Source organism: Anser brachyrhynchus (assembly GCF_964034855.1).
Source record: "Anser brachyrhynchus genome assembly, chromosome: 4".
NCBI classification, from domain to species: Eukaryota; Metazoa; Chordata; class Aves; order Anseriformes; family Anatidae; genus Anser; species Anser brachyrhynchus.
In genome coordinates this window covers 67,309,737-67,330,061 of record NC_137698.1, presented here as the reverse complement: position 1 = coordinate 67,330,061, position 20,325 = coordinate 67,309,737, and the positions used below count along the sequence as shown (strand labels likewise).

The window sequence follows — 20,325 nt, the reverse complement described above, 5'->3', positions numbered from 1 at the left end:
AGGGAACACAGTTATGGGCAGGGATATGGGGCCAGGAGCTTACTCAGGCTTGGCTCCCAGCCACCTTAGGATGGTGCTTGGCAGAACATTACAGTGACATTGTTACCTCCAGACACCTACTCTGCCTTTGAAGAGGCTTAGAAACCTGTCCGGCTTTCGGGTTTTCCATAGCAGAGTTCAGTACAACCCACAAGCATATGGTGCCATTTTCCCAGACTGTGCTACATCTTGGCTATCTCATTTTTAGGAGTGCAAAAGGTGCTTTCTCTCATTACAAAACTACTTTATGCATCTCAACTGCCTGCCACGAGGATGCTTTCCTAATGCCCAGGCAATTGCAATTACTGCTAATGATGCAATTACCACCACCACCCTGATTTGTCCTCGCCTTTCCTGGCTTGTTATTTCACTCGTCTGCTAAATCCGGTTTTCTAAAGAGCAAGTTTTCCAAGGCTGTACAGTTATACATCTCTAATATAATAAGGACGCAACTTGGTTGTGATTACTTCATTTAAGGGGTAAATATTGATGCTCTGCCACAGAGTTATACTAATAAAAGCCCCAAGCTGATTTGGCCCTTTTTGTTTTGACCTTTGCAACACAAAGCACAGACAAACAATGTTTTCAAGTAAACAGCAACATTCCATAGAAATCATTCTTCTTCCTTCTTACTCTTTTCACAACCCGAAATTCTTCACTTTGCGCATATCATATTGGCTATGTTTGTCAGTGCAATTTGCTGTGTCACTTCTGGAAGAACTAAAACAGCAAGCTAGCTGCATTTGCCCCCCAAAAGAACAACATATCTACCCATAGCCAAAAGAAAAACAAACAAATAAACAACAAAAAAAACAGGTCTGTATCTTAGCATTAAAGCTGGATAACAAGAACGGCAAAAAAAGTAGTTGCATCCTACCTCTGTATGTAGAAACTATAATTTTCCCATGTTCCAAAACTCTGATCTTTCAAAATAATAATTACAAATGCTGGCAGCAGATTCAGATGGTAAAAAAAAGCATTTCCAATTGAGATTAAGTTTACCAGTCATGCTGATCAAACCAAGCATCTCTGTATTTGAATTTTGGAGTTGTTATTTTCTGTATACAAAAGTACTAAAGGGAGAGCTGCATCACATCTATCAGAACTATCAGCAGTTGAAAGTGGTTTTCCAGTGAGGGTCTTAGAGATGGTGATACAAACTTACAGCACTTCCAAGCAGGGGAGGATTCAGGCAAGACCATCTCTCTGAAACACCGAAAGGCATGACAAGCCAGCAGGCAGACAGGAGGAGTACTCTGGATACCTATTTATATGCACCGCAAACACTTCTATGCAGTTTTCCTCGTGCTCGTGCCAGTTGTCTTAAGAGAGAGCTCAAGGGAAGTGAAGCCAGCTGTGCCAGCTCTAGCAAGGGCAGCCCACACAGAGCTCCGTGCCCAGATGCACGACATAAGAGATCGTCTGTGAAAAGTCAGCTTGCAAGCAATTAGCAAAGGAGCCCCAGTGCACTGGTGAACAGTGCAAACACACTGCACAAAGCTACAGGCCAAGCTGTATGCAGAGTCATAAAGCAGAAACTGGGCTTTTCTTAAAGATATCAGCGCTCATTCTCAGCCTCAGGGCAACCACTTCACAGCAGCTGTAACAAGTTAAGGAATAACTGCTAGGGATGTGGATAAACACACTGGAAGAGGTCCACGTGCAAGCTATTCAGTGGTATCCTGAGGACCAGATGAGAAAGATCACTTACAAGGCAAGTCCCCAACTGGCTGACATTTAGAGAGAATGTGAAGTCAGGACACTGGAGACCGAGCTGCAGCATCAAGGCATGAAGTGGCTGGTGCAAAGGGTAACCAGCCACAACTAATAGAGCAGCCTTACGTGAAAAGTTGCCCAAAAAGCTGTTACTAGACACAGGGAGACATCAAGGGCCATAAAAAGAAGAAGAAAAAAAAAGAAAAAAAAAAACTGAAGTATACATATGTAAAACCTCTTCAGCTAGCAATTAATGGAGATTTTTTCTTCATTTACTTTTTCTAAGAGTTGAAGAATAGTGACCACTCATCGCTGGCCTCTGCAATAGAGAGGAGAAACTTGGTTCCAGTGGAATAAGAAGTTTCTGCTTGCTGTACATATAATGATTTTTAAAAATAAATTTTTCTAATGCTGCTGTACCAAATAAGTTCATCCACTGATGAGAGCATCATAAGAATTCCTAGCATACTAACAGAATAAACTTGCTACTGGAAAACTATTAAGGTGTTCCCACCGAATCTAAATACAAGGAAACTCCCACCAAAGCAGTCCTTTTTCATTCTCAGATATTTTTAGCATTCTTACCAAGTGATCAATTGCTCGTTGATAGTTTAGATTACTCTATGTAATAGTAGATTATACTGTTACTAGTGTAATCAAGTCGTGTCCCTAAGGATATTGTTGCAACAATGCTGGAAGAGGGGTTTTTCGACTAAAAATCTCCATCTGAGACTGCTTTTTCTACCAATTCTTGCTGCCAGGTGGACAAAGATAAAGACTGGATAAGGAAAACTTGTGCAAGTCATCAGTAGGTACAGCTGGGGGCAGGGGGTGAGGATGAATCCAAACCCTAGGACAGTGCCTGAAACTCGCTGAATACACGTTTTTCAGTGCACTACTGGCCTGGAAAGAGAAATGTCGTTTAGTATTCTCTCAGCCTTCTGAAAGGAGCAAAAAAGCATTAGATTGGTCTTCTGACAACATGAAGCATAAACAGCTTGAGGAATTAGTGTTGGTCATCGATATATCTACCAGAGGAAACCACGACTGCTGAGAGTGGAGTAGTTCATAAGCAATTCAGTCTACTGATCTAGTTAACAATTTGCTCTGTGTGCAGGTTTTTTGGATGGTGCTCTCAGTCAGGTCACTTAAAACAGTACTGGGAAGTTTCCATAATAAAACAGAGGTTTTTTTTTTGTATTTTGTTGTTGTTGGGAAGATATTCAGTGCAGATCTTAGTATTCACAGCTACTTAGATATGACTTCCAGTATTTCTTTAAGAAGAACACCTTTTCTGAGGTTGTATTGGTTCAGACAAGCCAGTTTGAAAGCCTGCTATCTTCTCCAAGTATGCAACTGAACAGCTGCAGAAAAATAAAGGGGCAGAAGCAATTACAGACACAGCAATGAATCATATAATACTTCAGAGTGGTCCACTAAGCTTCATAAAATAAATGCAGAGGAATTTGAACTAATTTAAGAGGTCTGGCTGTTCTTCCACTGTATTCAGTGCTGGCGAAGTCTCACCTTGAATACTGTGTATAGTTCTGGGCTCCACAATGCAAAAAGGATGTTGAGGTCCGTGAAAACATCCAGAGGAGGGCAACAAAGCTGGCAAAAGAGCAGGAAGGCATGTCCTATGCAGAGCGGGGAGGACACTTAGGTTGTCTGGTCTGGAGAAAAGGCGGCTCAGAGGAGACCCCACTGCTCTCCACAACTTCCTAGGAGGGGAAGGCGAGAGGGAGGTGCTGGTCTCTGCCCCTGGGGACCCAATGACAGAGCAGGAGGCAACGGCAACAAGCTGTACTCGGGAGGTCGGGACTGCAGAGTAGGAAACATTTCTTTACCATGAGGGTGGTCAAACACTGGAACAGGCTTCCTAGGAAGCTGGTGCATGCCCCATGCCTGGCAATGTTCAAGAGGTCTTTGGAGAATGCCCTCATCAATATGCTGCTTCTTTTGGTTAGCCCAAAAAGGCAGTTGGACTTGGACTTTGTAGGTCCATTCCAGCTGAATTATTCTGTTCTATTAAATAACCAGCGTTGGGAGTAGAACTGCCCTCCGTACAGTAGTTTGGGATAGGAGGCAATAAACCATTTATTCCAGGCATTGTTTTGAATGGTATCAACAAGATGTGAGCACAGGGACTTTTGCCGTCTCTTCCAGGCACCAGCCAGTACAGAACAACCTGCCCCTCTCCCTCTGATTATTTTTGTCCTCTCTAAATATAAATTCCACTGTGATTAAACTATTCAGACAACAAGGGTGGAAAAGTGCCTTCCTGCTCACAGGTGAATAATATAACAGTGCTTTGTGGTTTAGGGACAGCACTCATGAACATGAAAAACTAGGGATGTTAGGGAAAATTTTTAAAGCAAATAAATAAATAAATAATAATATGCATGCCTTACTAGGGAGGAGAGGCCCTGCAACTGAAAAAGTAAACAGGGGAAAAAAGTGGAATATACTTCCTTTTCTCTTTTCTTTTCTTTTCTTCTCTTTTCTTTTCTCTTTTCTTTTCTTCTCTTTTCTTCTGTTTTCTTCTCTTCTCTTCTCTTTTCTTTTCTTCTCCTTTCATTTTGGGGGGAGGGTTATGGAGAGTGGCTAAAGCTTTCACATAGTTCTATCACTAGTTCATACATCAGAACATATCTCTGGATTCTCTGAAAGGAAGCGGAAGATGAACTATTCCTCAGGGATGTAAGGAGGAAAGTATGGCAACACCCCAGCATGCTTCAATACACAGCAGTGGGTAATTAGTTTTGAAGAAGTGACAGAATAAACCCAGAGCCTCAATTCACTGAAGTCTTCAAAAAGCCTTTTTACTGCCTAACTATGGTCTCTTTGCTCTTTCTGATACTTGTGGGCAGGTATATTCCCCTCCTATATACGTGAAAGACTAAAGTATTTGGATTCCTATGGGGAAAGAACTTCTAGTTTTGCTTTCAAATTTTTATTAAAACAGATATACGACCTGGTGAAAGCAGTCTCTGCATCACTAGATAGTGCTACCCCTTTACCTTCGGGGTCTTTGTTGCTATATTGTTATGGATGAGGATCAAGAATTTGAAGAATGTTAATTACTGCTGATACATATCAACAATTGCTACTTCTTGAATTCCAATAAGCTCTTTGATATCGACATGTGAATATTACAGGAAATATTCCCATTGAAATGACTAAAATGACTGGCAAAAGAGGTTTGTATTATAATACCAGAACGGAAAGCATGTGGAGATCAGCAGTCGAGTATGATGAATAGGCTGAACAGGAAGCCATCACAGCTCTTGCCAACTCAGTCTCTTTTGATCTGGGTTGCTTAGGAAATGTAGAGGCACATCCTTACCTCTCAAGCACATAAGGGGAAAGAGTGGAATTTCTTTGGGGGCCTGGAAGGAACTGAGGAAGTCATCTGGCACACAGGGGAGTCATTGCATCATGGCCATTCAGAAGCAAATGGGGCTTCAGGGGAACAGAAGAACCAGCTTCCACTTTGCTGACTGTTTCAACCAACCACAATATCTGCAGCTTTTGTCTTTCTTGCCAGCTTCTACTAAGATAGTTTTTCCATATTCGCCACGTATACACATTCTTACTGGTACTTAACCAGGCCCGTGCTTTTATGGCCTACCAGCTGGAGAGGCCTGGTGTGCTGTTCACGTGCCAGAACAGAGGTTCTTCTCAACCCAGACCAGTTCTGACCAATATCTCAAAGTATAGCTGAGCACCAGCTGCCAGCATGCATAAAAAGAAGTCTCAATAAAACATCAAGTATGACATTGGAACTTGAAGTCCTTGTCGAGCAGTTGGGGACCACCCCTGCAGCTGCATAATGGCAGCTGGCAAAGGCCACAGGGACATGGAAGCACCACCATCAGGTTGAGGGTCTTCTGTCCTGACTTAGCGGTCTCACATTCTTACAAATCCAATTGTACCACACACCCCTTAAGAAGCCAGTACCATTTTTCCTAAGCACTTACCTGCTTTCCTATCCAAAGTAGCCCGAATCCCCATTATTTACATCTTTTTCTAATGGAAACTACTCAGATTCTGCTAACACCCAGTTGTCAAATATCTGTACAACCTGTATGATCTCAATTGTCACAAACAGTCTCACAAATCCACTTTCCTGGTGACTGTAAATACTCCATTCACATCCAGCTTTACCATCAGATGCCTCAGACAGTCAGCTACTTGCAGAAGATGACAGTCATGGACCATACTTCTTGTATACTTCCACAGCATCTGATGCATCCAGTCCCTCCCCTACACATATAACATTTTGAACAAGATTGACTGATGAAAATCTGGATTTTTATTGTAAATTCAACTCACAAAGAGAGAGATTTTATTTCATAAACCCTGACAGAACAACCTGCATGACATTTGACAGTAATTTTTTGTCTTTACCTAGCTAAGTCTTTTTTTATTTTTTATTGTGGGACAAATTGTGTTGAAGTGATGTTTTCACAAGGAAATCTTAACAAGTATAGCATTATAGCTATTTATAAAATTAAATCCCGGCGTTGACAGTTTTTCCGCGAGCCCAATGTTTTTTATGATTAAGACTGCTATGTTGAAGTCAGAAGTTCTATACTAACAAAATCACAGATGCTAACCAAAGTGTAGCACTAAAAAGTATTGATATTCAGCACTATTAGCTCAGATTAAAACAGCTAACATGGTTTTCCACAGGTAGACAGGTTATCAACAGTAGGAGGGAATACAAAGCAAAACAACTGTATGCACTTCAAGTTACAACAGCAGCAGTCCCCATTTCCAGCTGCACAAATACCTGCCCACATTAAAGTTTGCTGCATAAACCACCATGACCACTCTTGTGCTACTCTTGTCCATGCTTGTGCCAACAGACCCTGCTGAAGTTAATTTTCTGGAACTACAGTTATCATCGTAAGAGGGTTTGCATCAGAAACTGAGGCTGTGTTTATGTCAGACTCACAAATTTCTATTTCTTTATTGCTCAGCAGGAAGAGGCACACTCTTACCAAAATTTAGTGGAGCTGTTTAAGTTAAACTCAAGGAGATTTATATGTGTTCAGAGATTTTTAGTTTGCTTTTTTTTGCTAGCTTTATTTATTGGTTGATTTACAACTGGATACAGAGGGGAGGAAACACTTTCCCCATAATTTGTCTGGTTTCGGTCAAGATATGTTTGCAGTTGTAAAAGTCTGTGTCCATCAGCAGTGCAGCCCTCAGTGCTCTGCCCTTCATGTTGGATATAGTCCTGTATTAGTTTTGCTGATGCTGGATTTTTAAATGGTTGTCATTCATTAGTAAGGGCACTAGGACAAAGATGATGATGATGATAATGACAGCTAAGAAATTAGAAAGATTCTATATATGGCTTTCAATGAAAGGTTAAAAAAAATAAAGTGAAGACCCACAAAACAAAAGCTACGTCCTTAATATGAGAATAACAGATCATTTCCCTATAGACACAACTTCAATATCTAAAATATTTAGAGCATTTGCTATAATACATAACTGTATGCACAAAGGAATCATAGATTTTTAGCCGGCTTTATTGTTTTACTTTATGTGAAACTGCTAAGATGCAGAACAATGAATCTTCATGTTACCCATCTGCAGTCAGATGTTGTTACTAGCAATTTAGAAGCGACAGTTTTCATTAGCACACACCCAATGTCCCTTCTAAATGTTCAAGTTAGACACTTTGTAGACAGCACTCTGTACATCCACATCATTACCCTTTAGTTGGCCAGTATGAGAAGATGCTATGATGATTCAAGATTATAATTAAGTATGTACAGTTGGGGAATTACAGTCAATATATTTCAAACTAGGAGAATAGCAACCCCCTCTTCTGTCATTTAGACGCAATCAGGCTGATTTCAAACTGCAGTAAATAATCTCCTCTCCCCCTGAATTCAGTAAGAAGTGCAAGTTATCAGCATTCACGCAATCTAAGCAATTTCTGTTTAGCAACCTAAATTAATTTGAAAATGTTTACCTGCTGGGCCCAAACCTTGAGTAAATGACTTGTGACTTGAACAACGTCTTCCAGAACATAATTAAGAACATTCACTGGTAACAGAGCACTTAACAAGGCACCAGGGGGCCTACACGTAGCCAACAAATCGGGGAATTTCAATTAAGTTGTAACTTAACACAACCTATAAGCAAATAGCTGCTGAACAGGAAGATTAGCCAAAAAAAAAAAAAAGTAGGGAGAAGAGCTACTGCAAAGGAATATTTGGATAGATTCTATAATTTATATATTGATGATTATTTTAAGCTCAGGACATCTCTGCTTCAGCTGCTGAGCTCTTCTCTGTTAGACTTTGCTATAACCATGCCTTCATATGGCCTTCTTTTCTATACAGAGGAGCAGGCAGACAAAACAGTACTAGCATCAACAAAGCACCCTTACAACAGAATATAAACCCCTGGACTTTGAGTCATGCAGAGGAAAGGTGTCAGAAATGTAAATATTGAAAGATTCTGCTACACGTTAACAGCTAGATCAGCACAGCCTTCACTCCAGAGATCGGTGGAGATTTCCAAGAAGGCTGCTGGAAAGTTGAAAAACTCATCTCAAGGCATCCAGCTAGCACATGGTCAAAAATTAGCCCTGTGCCTGGAGTCCTCTCCACTCCCATCTATGCAATGCCTCAGTGTTTCTCAACACTGACCTAGCAGATTTGTGCTGCATGGTAAGAGCTTTACTAATTTTTTGGGGCTCAGTCTCATTTAGTGAAAAGATGTTGAGGCAATGACTTTCAAGCTCATCAAATGATATTTATTGACACCAAATAGCATCAATGAAATTCTGCTAAAACTAGATGAGGGAAACCATTGTTTATTGTTTTAGACCTCCAGCAGAAAGCAGAAAAACCTTAACTAGCAGCAAAAAAAAATAAAAATAAAATCTGAAATAGCAGGAAAAGAAAAAGGCACTTTAAGGAAATACTGATATCTACAGTCAAATCTGTAATACTATGAAATTTACTCCTGCTTTACAGAGATTTTTATCACACACTTTCGCATGCAATTTGAAAAGAAGTCAATAACTATTCTATATAGTACACTATAAATGCCAGTCATAGAAAACAACTTGTCAACCTGAAGAGACATCCAAAACAAATCCCACCAGGGCCCAGTATCTAGCACAGAAATACTGAATGATTTTGGTTCTGACGTAATTCCTTAAGGCTTCTTACCAAAGCAAAGGAGCAAGTTTTCAACATTCACTCCTTCCCCCAGAACAACAAGAAGTGTTTCCTACACAGAAACTCAATACAGAGAAGTATGTGCTACGTAACATATTTACTTCAGTTTTCCATCATGCACCTTTTTTCAAAGGTTAAGCAGTGTTCCAAGAATTCGTTAACTAATGCTTGTAAAAAGTTTTGAAGATGAACATTACTAGATAAGGGTAGCTGTTATTTTCCAAGGACGAACAAGTATCTAGCAGCTTTGTGTTGCACAGTAAGAGCTTTACTAATTCTTTTGGGCTCAGTCTCATTTCATAAAAAGATGTTGGGGCAAGGACATAATACTTGTCAAGCTCACCAAATGCTATTTACTCTTACAGAAACATAATGGCAAAGAAGGTTCTGGGAAAAAAATAACAAGTTTAAAAAATACAGAGTTATTTTTCCAGTTAAATCTTACACCAAACTTCCACTGAAAATGTATAATGTTGATGGATAGAAACATCAATTTCATCTATGACTGATGTTGTATCTTTGGTACTTCCACCAGCCTTATAATTCTGCTCATTGGTGACAGGCATGCACCTCTCTACCTATATAACAAAACTGAATTGAAACAGGTCTGCATTAGTTGCCACTTGAATTTATTACAACATAAAACTCAACAATAAAGCAATGCATCTGTTCAGAAGACAGATACGAAAATGTTAATGTTGCTGCAAAGACCCAAACCGTGTAAATGCAGGATGATTTCTGACTGCAGCAAGAGCACATGGACATGCTAAGAACATCCTAATTTGAACTGATCAGCAGGCAGCTAGCTCCTCTCCAACAGCAAGGACTCGGGATTTATCACACTTCCCTCAGTCTGTTCTTTAAACAGACAGAAAAATGGTACAGGAACCTGAAAATGCATCTCCTAACAATTGGGGCTAATTACCATTCAGGCTCCTGCTCCTATCACAGCTGCTCAAGGATAATTACCGTTAATGAAAGTGGTGGTTGCAGGCTTCTTGGCTCTGCTAAGTAGCCTTATAATAACAGACTGCCGAATGCATTTGGCATTCTGTGCACCTTGCCACAGAGGAACAGTATTGATCCACGCACCACGGCATCGCATTCAGACTAAGGAATTCATTTGCGAAAAACATATGATACACTCAAAAGCAGAGGAAAACATCACTCTCCAAGACCAGACAGCTTCTCTGTGCCAAGACGCTGTCTGAAAGGCAGCCTGCCCACACGACAGCACAATTCCTTAACACGAAGCCATTTCAAGTGACAGAAAAGTAATGCTCCTGTTTACAGAACAGCTAGGTGAGAGAGATGCTAGCGAGCTTATGGAGGGTTGCCACAGACCCTGACCTCTTCGGCCTCTTCCGTGTAAGGAAAGTTTCACCCCTACAGCTATACTGCTATATTACAGCAAAAAAATCACTCACCGTGAAGATGTGGTTCATGGGGACAGACTGGTGATTTTTGTCATCAGGAGCTATTCCAGCTCAAGTGTCCCCTCAGCTTTATGTCGGCTTTTTTGGCTAAAGCACCCTTTACCATGAGCTCTTCATCCTGATTGTCACTGGCACAGCAACCTGAGCTGTGAATCTCACCTCTGCCCGGTAGCACTTTGTTGTGCAGACCCTGCCTGAGGAGGCACTGACAGTGGTCACCAACAGCTGTCCACAGCGGGTATGAGTGTCCCATCCACCTGATCACACTCACAGTTCACATACGTAATTATTTTGTACTGTGAAAACAGAGAATAATCCCAGGAAACACCAAAATCCATTCTGCTTACATTCCATCCTGAAAGTATTTCTGAAGACTTTAGAGGAACTGAAGTGAAACTGGAGCCAACAGCACTATTTTGGTGCAAGAGATATCAGTAACATGCCATATTAAATTTTCAGCTCTAGAAAAATACTATCAATATTTCCTTATCAAGATCTTTTTCTGTGATGGCTTTTCTTTATAAAGAAAGTGTGGGTGGCAGCATCAGACTTGCTGACATTTTTCATAAGTACTGTTTCTCATTTGGTTTAGGAGAAATAGCAGAAAACTAAGCCTGCTCGCTCTCCTTTTCTCATAACCATGCATGTAACCAACAAAGACAAGCCAACCTCAAGATGCAGTAGTGCACAACATAGCTGGGAGCTGATCTAGAACATTTCCAGAAACTGAGCCTTGTTTTTGCAGGGAGGAAAGCATCCCGAGGAATTAACAGAATAAAAGAAATATTAGACAACTTCATATCATATTGAGATTTTCAAACACATTGTGCCCCTATTGTTTTTCAGTTTGAAATTACATAATTAGTGATTATAACATCAAAACAGAGCAGAATGACAAAGAAATGTAGTCAGAGACAGGGACAAAGTAGGAAGATAGATTATTGGACAAAATGTGAAGTACGCTGGACAGTCACTAAGGTGAGCTGATAAGATGGAGATACACAAATTATTTATTCCAAATAACAGAAACTAGAGATGAGGAATCTCTGTGAGACCAGGAAGACTTTCTGATTTGACAAGGAAGCAGTCATCAGGATGCAGGCAGAAGAGGCTGGGAAAAGTGATAAAGGGAAATACCAATCAAGAATGTGGAGGATTTGGGAACCATGCAGGCTTTTTTTAAAAATGTATGTGAAAATCATTGAGTCCTATCGTTATTGAGATGAAGTGATATTTTTGCCTCAAAATCTAAAAAAGAAAAGGAATAAATACTATGATGAACAGCTAAGAACACAAAGTCAATAAAAACACTGGTTGAGAGCATATCTGATCAATACACCAGCTACTGTTATAAATAACATTTTAGAGAGAAGACTATTCTGCTTTTTTCATTTTGCATATGATAACTCTCAGTAATGTCGAAATTCATGTTTATTTGGCAGTCACCCATTACGTGTTATAGCCCTGCCTCTGGAAAAATCGAGTACTGTCTGACAGTAGAAGCTATAGTAATCACACAGTTGCTTTGATGCAGCATTGCGAGTTTTGCATGGGTCCATATTTGGCTTACAGTTGTGTTCAGAGTTTTGCCTAGATAGATGCCTAGGGGAGTGGTCTCTAATTGCACAGAATTTGATTACTTCATTGCTAGCTTTTGTATACACGCCTAAAGCACTGAGGTTTATAGTTAATATATAACTCTGCCCATTCTGAGTACCCATTCTGATACCGTTTCTTGACGCTATGAAAGCCTTTGGAAGCCAGCTCAGTTCCCTGCTGCATATATAAGTGAAAACATACCATAATAAGAGTCCATGTTCCAAATAAGTTATAATTGGAGGCCCCAGAGACTGTAGTTTCCTATCACTGTTGAACTGCAGCATCAAGACTATGCATTGTCATTTACAGGATTAAATAAATAAATATCCAATTTGTAACTAAAGTTAAATACAAGCCTCTTGAGTTACGATCATACCTGTAATGTCCATGACAAAAACACAAAGAAATTCAAAATCAGTGCTAGGAATCCATTCTTGATGCTCCTTCCAGTGTTTGCATGCTAAGTGTTCTCAAAGCACTGGCTGACCTCAGTAGGAAGTAACATGGTTAAATTGCAAAGCACTTCCATTTTTTACGACATACAAAAGAGACACTGCAGACAATGTAGTGCAACAGAAACAAACTGTGTCTTAATTTTGTAGTTCCTTGCTATGGTAAATTTATATTCACCTTTGCTGCAATTTATGAAAAAGATTTGAACAGCATTCCAAATCCCTCTCCTGTGCTTCAGACAAATATTTTGTGCTTAAAGCATTTAAGGATGTGCACGTACAAGCACACCCACCCCTGTTTAGAAAGAACTTACTCTGATCTGAGAGTACCTGCACTGAAGTCTTTTTCTTTCTCTGAACCAAGCTGTCGACCGACCGACTGACTGGCTGACAGAACTTTCTTTGCTGTCCCTTGGAGATTAACAGGTTTTCTCTGATTCTCCTCAATTACAGGCATAAGAAATCCCCAAGTCCTCTCACATTCATGCCATCCATCCAGCATGACAGCCTTCGCCTGCTATGGTGAAGGAAAAGAGGAAAGAGGATTTTTACACTTGCCGGGTCCCGCGCAGAGGGTGATGTGTGACATCGCCACCCAGTCCTCAATAAAGATCACCTACTCCACTGCACTCAATTTGCTTCCCACCAGCTGTAACAAACGTCACTTTACTTTTCCTGTGATTTCTCTTCTCTAGGGGAGAAAATAACAACCCTAACTAAATTGGGACTGCTGGTAGGAAGCCACAAAGTCCAAACAACAGAGAGACCCAATGATCTTTCTTTTAACCTTATTCCCTCCTGCAACCCTTTCACAAAGCCTGGTGATCTGAAAAGTGAGACGTAACCTGCAGATCTCTACATTATTCAGCTGACGGAAAATTCTCCCTTGAAGCCCTCATGCACTTACTACTTCAGTCACAGCCTCATCTGATTTGAACGGCAATGGAATAAAATTAAAGGATCGACAGCACTCCAAATTACAGTCTTCTGTGTCAGCTAAGTGTAATGCAAGGCAATAGCTTGAGTCCACTCATCTGTTCTTCAATTAGCGTAATTCTCATTTGGAGAGCACCCACCCTTAATCTCAGTGAAAGGCTCTGCTGCTTTGTCTCACTGCCAGGCTACTTGGCCTTCGTACAGGTATCACCACTCTACAAATGGGGAACAGGGGCTTCTAGGATAAGAACCACGGGGTCCCTGGTTTATTTTACTACACAAATGCCCAGCTTCGTCAAGGTCTCTGCGCTCAGCCACACAAGTAGAAGGGCCCCGCTTCATGACACTACCTGAGCTTGATTCAACACATTTTAATTATTGCTAAAATCAAATAAGCAGCATGCTATTTCTGTCTCCTGGGAGAGACAGCAATTTACATCTCCAAAAATATATGTATATAATTCACAGCAAAATTGAAGTCCCAGTGCGTATAATAATTTTCTAAAATATACCCACTGCTGTCAATCAACCAAAGCCTATCTAAACCATTCTCTAATGCACCAGATAATTTAAACACTAGAATATCCTTTAAAATCCCATAGAATAAATACAATACCTCATCCAAGACAAAGTGATTATCATTTTCATTTCACTTCTTAGACAGTTCCTAATAGGGTCTATTCTTCCAATATATGTGCGCAACATCCATTAAGGATAATGAGAACAATGCACATGAATCAAAAGGGAGACTTGCAATTCACGTTTGCTGTTATGGACCAGACCATAATCTCCTTTACGACACAAGGCTAGCTAATTCAGCTGAGCACAGTTACTCTAGATTTTGGCAAATGAAAACAGATGAGAATCTTACCCTAGATTGCTAGTATTTACATAAGATTAACTAGATCAAATATTTCTTGGAATAGCTTGATAGGAAGCTCAAAAGTCTGTGTGCAATGCAGAGAAATAAATGAAAATATCATTACCAGCTGAAGACAAGAGAATACAAATCTACTGCAAGTTTGCATCTCAATAGACAGTTATACCTCCCTATAAGCTACAGAGTAGGTCTGAACAATTACAGTTATTTTGATATGAATATATGCTACTATTTACATACCAGTACTTTTAATTTTTTTTTCTTATCTTTTACTCTGGATGGCAATGGACCAACAATGACATTGATCAAGGAACTGAGTGCATATTCAGTACTTGAGGAAAGGATTATTATATCCATAATTGTATGCTTCCTTTCACAGCTGCAGTGGAACCTTACTCTAGGCACCTGAGAAGGTCTACCAAATCCTATTACATTCTCTGAAGTACTGCGAAGATCTCATTCAGTAAGATTCAGTGTCAGGTTTATGTTTTGTTTTGTTATTTTTAACAATAGCATGAAGGTCAGTTTATAAAGCTCTACATCTGCTGGTGGTGTCGTTCTCCTTAGTATTTTGAGCTGCAACATGAATTTAAGTAAGACCAGTCTTTTGTAATAGATGCTGGTGTGCATGATGCTAGGGGAAGCTGTATGATGCAACACACACACTAGAAAAACACAACCCTTAATCACATTGAATCACAGAATATGTTGAGTTGGAAGGGCCCTGCAAGGTCCAAGAGTTGGGCTCTATGGAGAGCCTGCTGTCTTTAACATAAGTGGCCAGTGCTGTGTCATTTTTCTAGTCCATCCACAGTCCAAGGATGCCCAACAGGAAGAAACAACTAATAGCCTATTTGATGAGGCAGTCTTCCTATTGTGGAGATGGCTTATACAGAGTCCCATTACACTTGGTGCAGGGCAACGATATAAGGAGCAAAAAATCTCGAGTTGGTATGGGGAAAAGTTATTTGTTTTTGTAGGTTCAGCTCAGCACTGAATCTATTCATGTCATCTCTTATTTACTTACCAAAAAAGCTGCTGCTGGAACTAGCAGACTGTGATGGAACATTTCATTTAGGGAGCCATGGTGTTAGCAATGGTTCATTGAGACTATTTCTCATAAACTAACACTGAAGTACTCTTTGTGATTGAAATGAACAATTAAGCATAAATTAAGTTACCAAAAATGACATTGCGCAAAAGCATTTGCATGGATTAACTCCAATAACCCTGGTGACTTTACACTAGGGAAGAATTTGGAGCTAGCAAAAAAATATTTTACTTGACGGGCAACTTGGAAGGAAAAACATGAATATTTCAATCCTATTTAATTGAAAATTCATTTATTAAAGGCATTCATCCTAATCCAGACTCTTTTAAATAATTTATTGAATATCAAAATATCCTGAATTAGAAAAGTCATTTTAAAGCAGTCACCTTCCCAAACAAAACAAAGGAGTTACTAAACATCTGGTAAAATTCTTCTAGGATTGCTGTTCTCCTCTTACAAACAAGTCTTTTCTGTTGAATAACACGGAAGAGAATTTGGTCTTTCTTTTAAAACTGTGTATGGATTATAAGGTTGATTATGTTTATGTACACATGCCCCTACCATAGTTTAATATATGCTCTAATCCATCTGCAGAAAATTGAATGCCAAAAAAAAATCTTTTACATCTTTCAATGTAGAAACTAAATGAATACTTGGAATCTCTCTGTCTTCTTTGTCTACATTTCCCATTTTCAAAAGTGATGGGTACTAACAAATCTGAAATGCGCATGCAGCATTTAAGAAATAAAGAACAAATATTTTCTAAAAAAGTATGTAAACTAAATATTTTGAATACTTCTTGAAGATTCTGTGCAAAATAAATACCATGTTTAAAACAAAGCACTTCCCTGAGAAAAAGGAAATGAGAGTGCAATGGATAAAACTGAAAAGTCCATTTGGTTTGAGGGAAAAACAGCATAAGACAAACAATACATATTTAAAAAGTGAAAAGGAAAAGTATTTTTAGTAATAAATACTATAGGCACCAGAGAAAAAGGAAAAGTATTTTCCCCCTAAAATAGGGAAACATTTTCTGGGCCCAACCTACCAAAGTCAATGGGAGTAACAGTCAGATTATGGTAAATCTACAGTCCTCAAAGTCCCTGAAACAGTAACAGTACTTATCAGTCATCATCATTTTGTTTAAACCCAGAAGTGAATTGGTGCTTCGGAAAGCATTTGTCAAAAAATGTATATAATCACCAATTATCCTTTTAACAAACTGTATTGCATCAGCAAGGAAGCCACTTCCCTTCTGCTGTAAGAGTAGCTCCAGATGTGCTGATCAAGTTAAAAGAATCACATGGAAGTGGCCGACAAATCTTACTGGTTCAGTGAACAAAATCCTCACTTTCATTAGTAGGTTTCGTAATACACTTTCATGTCTTTAGACTCTCTATTACTCACACTTTGATGACAGGCTGCTGATACGTTAGTGTATTAAATGTACGTGCCCCTGAACATGATCATCATCAGAAGACAGCAGTATGAACTTTGCTTTGTTCAGCACACGTTTGTTGCAAGGCACTGTGGCTTTCACTTAGGGCTTTATCTTGGTGCGATGATTCTGTGCATTTTACAAAAGCTGGGTAATTGCTTAATAAAAGTGTGCAATGCCAATTTGATGACTGACAAGAAAAAATAGTTCGTATTCAGAATCAGATACCATCCCTGCAGACTTCCCAGATCATGCATAGAGTCACTTGGGACACACATCATGATTTCTACAGCTATTTTCCATTTACTCCAAAAAGACCAAGATTGACAGATGTGAACATTTAACGCACTTCAGTTTTTTCTTATGACCTCTGATATGGCCACCCTCATTCTTTATTATTCTAGTATGTGCAAAAACTGTGCATTGACTGAAAACCATTTGTGTTGACTTATTTCATGGATGGATTCTATTCCACTCTGTTCCAATCTGTTCTACGTCCTCAAATGGCTGAAGACATTCAACACCTTTTACCTCACACTGATTTACCTCCAAGGAGAAGCTACTCAGTGAAGTATTCAGGAACTGCTGTAAAGGCATATCAAATTTCTAAACACTCAAACATAGGAGTTCCAGTAACAGAGAGAAAATAAATTCCATCTTTGACCTTTTTAAACTGCTCTTAAAGAATCATTCTGTAAGGCTGAATTTATTTTTCTGCTCAGTATATTCCATTCAATGGCTGTACGGCATTAGCTAGGATTAACATCAGGTCAACAGCACTAGGAATAAACAGCATTTTCACCTGAAGAATATAAAGGCAGCAAAACACCCAAAATTGCCATAACTAATCTGTTTGCTCTAAGGTTCTATATTTTTAGTGGCAACTCAATGTTCATCCCGCTTTCCTCAGGAAGAGTAATGATGACCACCATTTAAAAGGCAGGTATGTCACAGAAGAATATGAGGAGGTCATTATGGGCTTTAAAGGTGGATAACATAATGCCTAGGGGCTCTGATCAGAACCAGAGTACCTCTGTGCTGGTTATTTTTACAAATAATAGGACAGAAATGGAGCCATCACACAAAAATGTACGAAATACATAGATAGCAGAGAATGGGTCAGGGCCTGACCTGCCCAAAACACCAAACACCCCTTTTAACTTACCTTGTCCTTTGCAAGTAGTGTGTCTGCATGTTAGATGTACATTACACTGTGCAGTCAAGTGGGGATGTCACAGCTGTGCCTAAAAAAAACTTCATCAGTGAGGAGAGAAGTCTATTATCTCCAGTTATGACCACTTCCAATTAAGGTGGCTAAACTATATAAAATATGTAATACTTTTTCCCCATCTCCCCCTAATCTCTAAATATGGATATCCCATATGGACATTCCAATTATAAATACATGGATATCTCAATGCATTGTCTGAAAATATTACCTGCTGTTTCAGCAGGAAGTCCTCTATCACAAGAACTATCATCTGGTTGTCAACCGAGTGAGATTAAGACCTCCTGACCAAAAGCAATAGGTCTACAATATGTGCTGAAGAACTAAATCCACTTGCTGGTAGTTCAAGCGGACTTATACTGTTGGGGAATTAAGTACTTTGGAGACAAACGCAACGTATTCTTGGCAACAAGTCACACCAAGCCTGTGGGTTTATTTGGGCTCGTACGGAATTTGAATGCACAGCTCCGTACTATACAGATATGTACCAGTGCCCTCTACTGGCTGTTATCACAAAAACTAAACAACAATTAATAAAAAGGTTGCGTCAGACCTCTCCTAATGCTTATTATTTTATGTGACTTGTCAGGCAGAAGGCTGTCAATTCAATTTTAGTATTGAATAATTTAGACACTATTCATGACACATATCTGTGGTTAACCAGTGGCAGACATATTATTAGCCCATGACTGACCACAGATAACCATGGGTTTTTGGGGGTGATATGCATGCACTGTGCTTCTAGATCTGACATTATTATATGCTGTCCCTGTGTTTCAGCAAACGCATGCCTGCTTCACGGCATTTTTGTTGGAAATCAATACAACATCAATGATGAAAACCAGCAGTAGAGAGGCAGTACGGTCTAGTGGCCAGGAAAATATGCCCTGGAGCCTGGTTTCTGTTCCCCCTGCCTCTATCTCACCAGGTGATCGGCTGCTGTGCATTCCTTGCACTGCTGTAGCATCCAGAGACCTCTGGGCTGGGCACTACTATGGTACGAACCATAACAGAAAACAAGCTTGGCTTTCCTAGGTGATGATACAAAAGAAAGATGAAGTAAGTATATTGTAATAGGTAGCCAAAAATACCAAGTCATTAATCTGTGTTCCAGTTTCCCTATCTGAAAAGCACTCTGGGGGGTTCATGTGAAAGGTGAACCTGGATTTTTAAATACTGGTGTTCCATTAGTTTTATTTTTGCTGCTGTTTCTGTTTTGTTTGGGTTTTTGTTTGTTTGTTTGTTTGTTTTTTAATGTTTTCCCACATTATTTTTTCCACTAGAACAGGTGAGATGGAAACTTTTGTAGACAGTGTTTCCATGATGACAGGACTGTTCAATACATTAATTTAATGTTTGTTTTATGTTTAGCAGGAGGGAAAAAAAAAAAAAAGAAAAAAAAACACATCTTATACCTTCTTCCTTGGTACTTTACTAATCCATAGTTGCAAACAATCACTGCTTTTAACTAGAGAAAAAATCAGGGGCAGGAATTCCAGGCAAGGGTTTTGCTATTGAAACAGATGCACATTGAGCTGAAAGGAGAGCATATCGATTGAAAACCTGAGAAGTTAAACACACACACACAATCGCCACATCAGATTTTCTTTCTTTTGATCCCCCTGCCCCCACGTGTCCGTGGTCCTCTTCTCCTGCCTGCACACAGACACACAACTAACGGCAATACAAATTTAATCCTCAGTATCAGGCTGTCATCACACTAAAATTAAACTGCTCGCTTTTAACCAAAGGAAGCTTTTTTATGACTCGTCCCCCAATAAAGCCATCATCCTATGCTAATGAGGTGTCCGGAGACAGCTCCCACGGCCAGCCCGAAGCGCTGCTGCTGGGGATGAGCAGGAGGTGCACGGCAGCCCAAGCTGCCCTGGGATGCGCTCAGGCGTGCATCGGGAGAAGTGACCTCCTTCTGACCCCCTATAATCTCTTTGAATCCGGTGCTTTTGGAGCAAAATTAAGAGATGTTCCACTGGAATGTGGTGCCACAGGCAAATATGCTGTAGGAAAGTAAGAAGAGCTATTCAGATGTGTAAAACCTTGCAGAATGGGGCCCTGTCTCTTATCTTCCCCCGATACTCTTATTTCCAGTTCTCAAAAGCTGGCTGCTTTCCTGCCAGACCTCGAAACTGCAGCTACCACATCATTTATGTTCAAATGAAGGGGGCTGTGGATTTTGGGTTTTGTTTTGTTTCAGCTGGTGGAGCTCTCTGCGGAAGACTTTGAGGAAGGAGTGTGCATGTGTATGCACACACATAACACAATGAAGATGTAAGATAACATTATCATACAAAACAAGACCAATATTCATTATTCTTATGAAG

The 20,325-nt window shown here is 39.8% G+C and overlaps 1 protein-coding gene across 7 annotated transcripts in view; it reads right to left on the bottom strand.

Moving 5' to 3' along the window:
- The window catches only part of SORCS2 (sortilin related VPS10 domain containing receptor 2), a 553,956-nt gene that overhangs the window by 413,880 nt on the left and 119,751 nt on the right, over nt 1-20,325 (bottom strand). Inside the window, exon 1 of one of the 7 annotated variants that reach the window (XM_080592014.1) lies at nt 1,205-2,292. The exons of 5 other annotated variants lie outside the window; for them this stretch is intronic. In XM_080592014.1, the coding sequence (XP_080448140.1) occupies nt 1,205-1,264 (60 nt within the window). In that variant the 5' untranslated portion in view covers nt 1,265-2,292. Of the gene's footprint in view, nt 1-1,204; nt 2,293-20,325 lie in introns of those variants that run through there. One more of the 7 variants, XM_080592013.1, reaches the window with a different exon arrangement.